A 7,563-nucleotide genomic window follows, 5' to 3' on the forward strand; every position below is an offset into this window, starting at 1 on the left:
TTTGCAATGTAAAAAAATGCTAAATGTTACCCAAACAAACAAGTGGCCTTGAAGCTCATGACAAGAAGTTTGTGTTATGTATCCACCGTGTGAAATATGTCTTTGAATTGTATTTATATGTTGTTATAGTGGTTGATTTTTTTCTATATATGCTTTCAAACCTTGCAACTTTAACTTCACACAAAATTTACAGGCCTTATATTTTTTAAACAGAGGTACACATGCTTAGCGAATTATTGTGGTCACATGGTTCTACCTTTAATGATCCACAAGCCAAAACTTCTCTGGTATTCGTGCATAAGTTGCAAGTCCACTTAGATTTCATATAAAATCCATCTAATTTTCTTCTGGATTATGGCATTCAAATATATATAAGTGGCATATTATTCACCATATTCTTTATCCGTTGAGAAAAAGTTGCAACAAGCTAGTGGACGCATAGCCCCACCACATGTCACTTGTGTGTAAAGAAAAGAGTGAACCTCTCTATCACACTTGCATTGTTGCATTGTCTACCACTTGTCCCTGGAAGGCTTCCCTTATGGCTTGGCTCAGATGGACGCACCCTTAGTTGCACACGTCAGGTAGTGATCACTATCAATCTACTATAGGTTGTACTTGGGCGATGGTAAAATGTTGTAGCCCTATGGCTTGAGCTTGCCGCCATACTCCTCGAGGAGCTGGGATTCGTCAATGGCGTCCCGGAGCGTGGCATCAAGGTCCTTGTTTGCGACAAACACAAACTTCTTCTTGGTCTTCTCATCGATGAATGGATACACAATCTTCCATGCCGCCATGAACATGTAGGGCACGTTGATCATGAACACTCGCCCCAGCCGTTCAGGGTAATAGTTCTGCATGATCTCCAACGCTGCCACGTACCCTCGGATGTCGCAGTTTGCATATCCCCACCCCTTCAGATCTATCACCGCCGCAAACTTTTCCTGTCCGACCGGCAACCTAAAATGATTCACACAAACTTGTCAATTAAAGTCACTCGATCGATCACCCGTAGCTAGTTAGCAGAGATATCGTGCATGCATTAAATTGATAGATCTATATGGAAACCTGGTGCAGATTTTGTCAAGGAGGTAGGCAACGTAGCACTTGAAATCATCGAGGTCACGCCGGGCAGGAAAGTGGCGTGCGCCGTAGAGATATGCCATAGGGCGACCGAGGCGATCGAAGCCATGCATATGGACCCTGTCCTTCGCGATCTCGTCGCGCACATCTTCATCGGTGATGGTGCCATGCGGCTTGGCAGCACGCTTCCATGCGAGGTACTTGATGAGCATCGCCGACGCCTTGCAGATGTTGTGGTCCCGTGCGCGCAGGAACCTCCGCAGCGCAAAGTCATCCTCCTCCTGCAAGTTTGTACATATTTAGTTTTTAGAAAATGGATTTTTTCAGTATCCTAGCCTCCGCATGATAGATAGAACGTAGATCATAGATGCATATATCCGATTTTTTATCATACAAACTGACAATCATGACAAATCAACATTCATTGGAAGCACAAAGTAGTGAGACCATCTCAGACTGCCTTTATGCCGGGTAGACATATTTTAGAAGGAGTAGTTGTGCTTCATGAAACGATCCATGAATTACATAGTAAAAAGCTGGACGGAGTCCTTTTTAAAATTGATTTTGAGAAGGCGTATGATAAGGTGAAGTGGCCTTTTCTCCAGCAGGTACTACGGATGGAGGGGTTTGATAACATTTGGTGTGAGCGTATCAGAAGTTTCGTAGAAAGGGGTAGTGTGGGAATTAAGGTGAATGATGACGTGGGACATAACTTTCAGACACGTAAAGGATTGAGACAGGGGGATCCACTTTCACATATTCTTTTTAATATTATCGCCGATATGCTGGCTATTTTGATAGCCCGGGCTAAAGAGGAGGGTCAAGTTGGAAGTCTTATTCCACATTTAGTCGATGGAGGGGTATCTGTTTTGCAGTACGCTAACGATACCATCCTGTTTATGGAACATGATCTAGCTAAGGCTGTTAATATGAAACTCATTCTTTGTATTTTTGAGCAATTATCTGGACTTAAAATCAATTTCCATAAGAGTGAGTTGTTTTGCTTTGGTAAAGCTACAGAATTGGAACATCAATATAAGAACATTTTTGGATGTGCATCTGGAACATTACCTTTCCGATATTTAGGAATTCCCATTCATTATAGACGACTTCGCAATTCTGAATGGAATCCGATGGAGACTCGTTTCGCCTCAAAATTAGGATGCTGGAAGGGCAAGATGCTCTCCTATGAGGATCGATTGGTGCTTGTAAATTCTGTACTTACGAGCTTACCTATGTTTATGTTGTCATTCTTAGAAATTCCTAAAGGGGTGCGCAAGAGACTCGATTTTTATCGTTCTCGCTTCTTTTGGCAAGAGGAGGATGATAAGAAGAAATATAGATTATCTAAGTGGAATATAGTTTGTAGACCGAAGGACCAAGGGGGTTTGGGAATTGAGGTACTCGAACTCAAAAACATGTGTCTATTAAGTAAATGGCTTTTTAAATTGCTACAGGAAGAAGGGGTGTGGCAACAATTGCTTCATAATAAGTACATCAAAAACAAAACGTTGGCACAAGTAGAGGTTAAACCCACTGATTCACCTTTTTGGAAGGGGCTTATGCGGGTAAAGCCAGAGTTTTTTAAGAGAGGAAGATTCACAGTGGGTAATGGTATGACAGTGCGGTTTTGGGAGGACACCTGGCTTGGCGAACATCCTCTAGCTATACAATATCCGTCGCTATATAATATTGTCCAACGGAAGAATGAGTTGGTTTCTACGGTATTGGCAAACTCACCGCTTAATATTGGATTTAGAAGAACTTTCAATGTTTGTAAATACAATTTGTGGTTACATTTGTGCCAGCGATTAATGTCTGTCCATTTAACTAATGAACCTGACAATTTTGTATGGAACCTAAATGAATCTGGTTTATTTTCTGTTAAATCCATGTATCTTGATCTTATGAATGGTCATACTAGATTTTTGCGGAAATACCTATGGAAGATTAAGGTTCCTCTAAAAATAAAGATTTTTATGTGGTTTCTAAGTAATAGAGTGTTGCTTACTAAGGATAATTTGGCGAAGAGAAAATGGATAGGTTCTCAAAAATGTTGTTTTTGTAACAACAATGAAACTGTTGATCATCTGTTTCTTCATTGTCCTTTTGCAAAAATTATATGGCGAATGATATTCTTTACATACAATATTCCACCCCCGTCTAATGTAACTAATATGTTTGGTAATTGGCTAAATGGTGTCAATAAGAAAGATAAAGTTTCTATTAGAATTGGTGTTTCGACAATTTGCTGGTCGATTTGGACTAGCCGGAATGATATTATTTTTAACAAACAAAAGGGAACAAATTTCTTGCAGGTTATTCTTCGTGCAGCGCATTGGCTACAAACATGGGCATGTTTGCTCCCGGCGGACCAGCGGGATACTATGGCTACTGGATGCAACCGGCTCCTGGAGGTCACTCAGGACTGCTATTTCCAGGCTACTGGATGGCGACACATTAGTAGAATTCTGGATGGATAGTTTTTGTTCTACTCTCCATCGTTTGTGGTTGTTTTTAAGTTGTTTGTCTAGTTTTATTGAATTACCAGACTCCCTTCATGTAATAAGTACTTGACGTTTTTTGTTTTATTATCAATAAATGGCTGTATGCATCGATTGATGCAGAGGCCGGGGCTATGCTCCCATGTCTAAAAAAAAACTTGGTTCAACATCAACGTGGAGAGAAAGTGACTGTGGATGGTAGGCTCCGTAAGGATGGTGTTTGTGTTATGATCTGAAGGCCCTACCGGTAGTGGTGGACTGACAAGGGCGTGTGTATCGTGAGGCGTTGTTGAAATTTATGATGGGCCCTCTGCTTACACCACGAGCTACTCATGGCCTTGACCGAAGCTTCGTCATATTGATTCAGATCTGTACCCCATTCTGTTCTGTTCGATTCGGGACAAAGGCACAGTAGGTGTGTGTCGACCGCACGTCGGCACGTGTGTTCTTAGACTGAAGAACAAACAAACTAGCTGCACACATGGCAGCTGGTGGACACTCTCTTCCTGCTGGGCCAACTGCTAACTACCTGACTAGTAGCACTTGTGCAGTAGAGAGACATACTGTCCCCAAAATGAGAAGAGCGTGTCTATCAGCACACCATCAACACCAACCACGACCATGAAGTGGATCACTAAATTTGTAGTCAGGAAAATAGCTAGCACGCCAACTTCACCCCAGTACGACCCGTGCATCGTAATAATTTGATTTGGTCGTTTCACTCTCTCCGGTGTCCCCCCCTTGGCGAACGACGTTCAGGTGGTAAACGTGTGTTTGGTTCGTGACCAGAAAATATGGATGATCCCATCCCAAAAGCCGAATATTTCCGAGAAAGGCTGGACCATATGATCCGTGAATTTCATGACCAATCTCACTAGCCGCCTGAGAATCCATGGCCGTCGACGCGACTCCGACACCTGCCACCGTCGTATGTGTGGCTCCCCAGCTCAGCGGCGGCCACCATGTCACGGCGAGCGGTGGGCTTGCTTTTCCGCGTGGCTCCCCAGCTCGACATCGACGGCCTCCAGGGCGCGGTAAGCGGCGGGCTTGATTTTCAACGTGGCTTCCTAGCTCGGCGGCGACGGCCTCCATGGCGTGGCGAGCAACGAGCTTGCTACGTCTGCGCCACACCCAGTCGAAGAAACGGCCTCGCTAAGTATGTGCAGGTAGTGACCTTAGTAGGCACGGGTAGGCGGCCGCCTGCTAGGCCCGGCCTCCACCACAAAGGGAAAAGGACCCGTTAATTACATATTAACCGGTGTGTTAATGGTATATTTATATTTTTCTATTAATCGTTAATTAAACATATTTTATCCCATCCCATCCCGTACATGTTTGCCCATGAACCAAACACACATGTTAAGTCAACCCACGAAGGGGTATCAGCAGATCCTAGCCGTCTAAATAGAACAAAGTTTAGAGGGGGGGACACCGGAGCAATACCTTGATGTTTCTCCTAATCTGAATAATTTGTACTTTTCTAGTACAGACTTGAGCGTATGTAATGGTTGAGGCTGCGAGGAGGAGCCCACATAAAACCATATATAAGTATGAATCCGCATGTAGGGGTTCTAAAACTCAATGTAGTGCAATTTTTCCTTTCAGATTAGCAGATGTTTACCTTTTTATATATCTACATGAGGGTTTACGGGATGTCCGTTCTGCAACCTAGAAATGGTACTGTCCAGTACCATACGACGCTCGCATTTGACTGATTGGCGTGCTAAACTCCCTTGATCAAGCTCTGAACATGATCTCTTCTACGAGATTGTATTGATTAACTGAACCAGTAAGCTAGGCGTGAATTGGTCACGGGTGTGGTGTACAGCAGCACAAGGAAAAAAGCAAGTCAGGCAAGAAGCTGAGGAGAAAGGAGGAGACCTTGCACAGATGCAGAGGGATCATCGATGTGTACCTTGACTGCGGGGTCCTGGGCCTCGACGACGGCCCTCAGCTCCGCCACCTTCTTCCACTCAGCCGCGTCCCCGTCGCCATGGCCGTTCTGCTTCACCTGCTCATCGCCGCGCTCCATGCCTCTTCTTTTCTCGATCTATGTCTAGTATAATTCTGAAGCAAACAATTCGGCAACGGTGGCTTGAGAGCGGCCGGGAGGAGGCTTGACTTTATAGCGGAGAAGAAGACTGGGCTGAGACTGAGAGATCTCTGGATGGAACGAGGGAGACGTGAGGTGCTTCGTCGCGTGCGTGCGTCGGATTGGAGACGAAGTGGACGGGACACCCACTGCTCTGTCCAGCTATTTATGGCGGTGTAAGCGGCACTGAAATGGACGCACACCCGTTTCTCTTCAAGCCCATGTCGTCAGATCCCCAATGTGCAAAGATTGTTGTACCACTACATGGCTACTACTAGAAAACATGTTGCTCATGTCTTTTAGTTATCGAGCAATCACCAAAATAAGTGCCGGGTTTTTGTATATTTTTAATTAATCACAACAACAGCAACAACAACAACAAATCTACGAAACATAGATGAATGTAGTACAAGATCAGAGTATGTCATGCAGAAAAAAAAACTTACGGGATGTGGCCTACTAAAAAGTAACAAATCGTAGCAAATATATGTGAATATAAAATTCTTCCAAATTTTTTTATTTTTATTTTTGTCAAGTAGCACAACATATCTATTTCAAGGTGTGAGATGCACAAATCGATTTCACTGCTCCATGTAGTGTGCTAATAGTCGCACCTCTACGAGAAAATATCTAGTGCTACACGGTACTTGGGTGCTACTAGTTTACCTGGCGATTTGGACCATTCGAACAAACGGTAACTATTGGATATAATTGCAGATGAAAACCCACCATTGTTCAAATGCAAGTCAGACCTTGACCGTCTTGAAAGAGAAATGCTACACTTACCGGATTCCTCTTACGGGTTCTCATTACGGGGTGATGTGCCTGCTTTGCGTTGGTGCAAATCAGTTAGTTCCCCATAATTTCACGGACGTGATGCCCCACGTCTCTCCACGTTTGCCCGTAAGGAGCATCCCGTAAGAATTATTCTGTAGGTGTAGTGTTATTGTTCTTGAAATTGTGGCACAATATTGCTTACAAAATCACCTTGCTTTCGCTATACCTGAACCACAAATCCCTCCTTTCCCCAGTTCTTTCAACTAGGGCCAGGAGTTTGAGATGAAGTAGCGGCTGCTACCATCACGACCTGTGCCAGAGTTCCTCCTACCTCCTAAGGTAATTCAACATAATCTCTATTTACTAAGAGTATTGTTGTTGTGTTTTGATCTGGACCAACGTCCTCTTAATTTTGATATGGACCAACGGCCGTTGTGTTTCGATCTGTATAGGCGCTCCGATCAACTGAAGCTAGCTAATATTTGGTGATTTATAAAATAGCAAGAGTAGTATGTCATGTTTTTCTAGGAACCAGCAAGAAGAGAGATTAGAAAGGGGATTTGGTACAACAATATGAAAGCTGGCAGGGTCTTATTCGCATACGTGCCATGGTAGGAGTAATTTCTGCCGTTAATTTGTTTTTTTATTTTGAAAGGCATAGTTGATCCTATCCATTGAATCAGAATGAATGGTACAGATTGTACCGGAATCATGTAGCACACATAGGACATGTAGCACTAGATACTCTCTCGTACCTCCACCAGCATACAACTCTCCTGCCTCTCTTCTTTAAATCACTATATAAAGTCAGCGTTTTCCTACGAAACAATGGTAAGATCCGAGCATGTGGACGACCTAAGACGAACTTGCCATGTATCATGGGCTTTATGAACTCCCGTTTTCAGGCAACAGAGTAGCATGAACTCTTTTTTTTTACTTTAGTTTTGATAGTGACAAAAATGTTACAAATAATTTCCCTGGCGTCTAATTAGTTGTTCGATGAAGAGAACATCTAGTATAAGATAAATCAATGCGCAGGTTGGACTATTGGTGTTACCGGTACAGTGGGACTACTATATTTATTAGTAGTTTGACACCCTTCAACAT

The 7,563-nt window shown here is 43.4% G+C and overlaps 1 protein-coding gene across 1 annotated transcript; it reads right to left on the reverse strand.

The window, feature by feature from the left end:
- Window positions 1–300: 300 nt before the first annotated feature.
- Window positions 301–5,730, reverse strand: LOC124701052 (phosphatidylinositol transfer protein 3-like). Its single transcript, XM_047233108.1, has 3 exons — window positions 5,503–5,730; window positions 1,069–1,364; window positions 301–960 (listed from the first exon to the last, which is right to left on the reverse strand). Exons 1-3 carry the CDS (start codon window positions 5,617–5,619, stop codon window positions 645–647), a joined length of 729 nt encoding a protein of 242 aa, XP_047089064.1. The 5' UTR covers window positions 5,620–5,730; the 3' UTR covers window positions 301–644.
- Between the last annotated feature and the right edge of the window lie 1,833 nt (window positions 5,731–7,563).

This window comes from Lolium rigidum, chromosome 3, assembly GCF_022539505.1.
Source record: "Lolium rigidum isolate FL_2022 chromosome 3, APGP_CSIRO_Lrig_0.1, whole genome shotgun sequence".
In the NCBI taxonomy this organism is placed as follows: domain Eukaryota; kingdom Viridiplantae; phylum Streptophyta; class Magnoliopsida; order Poales; family Poaceae; genus Lolium; species Lolium rigidum.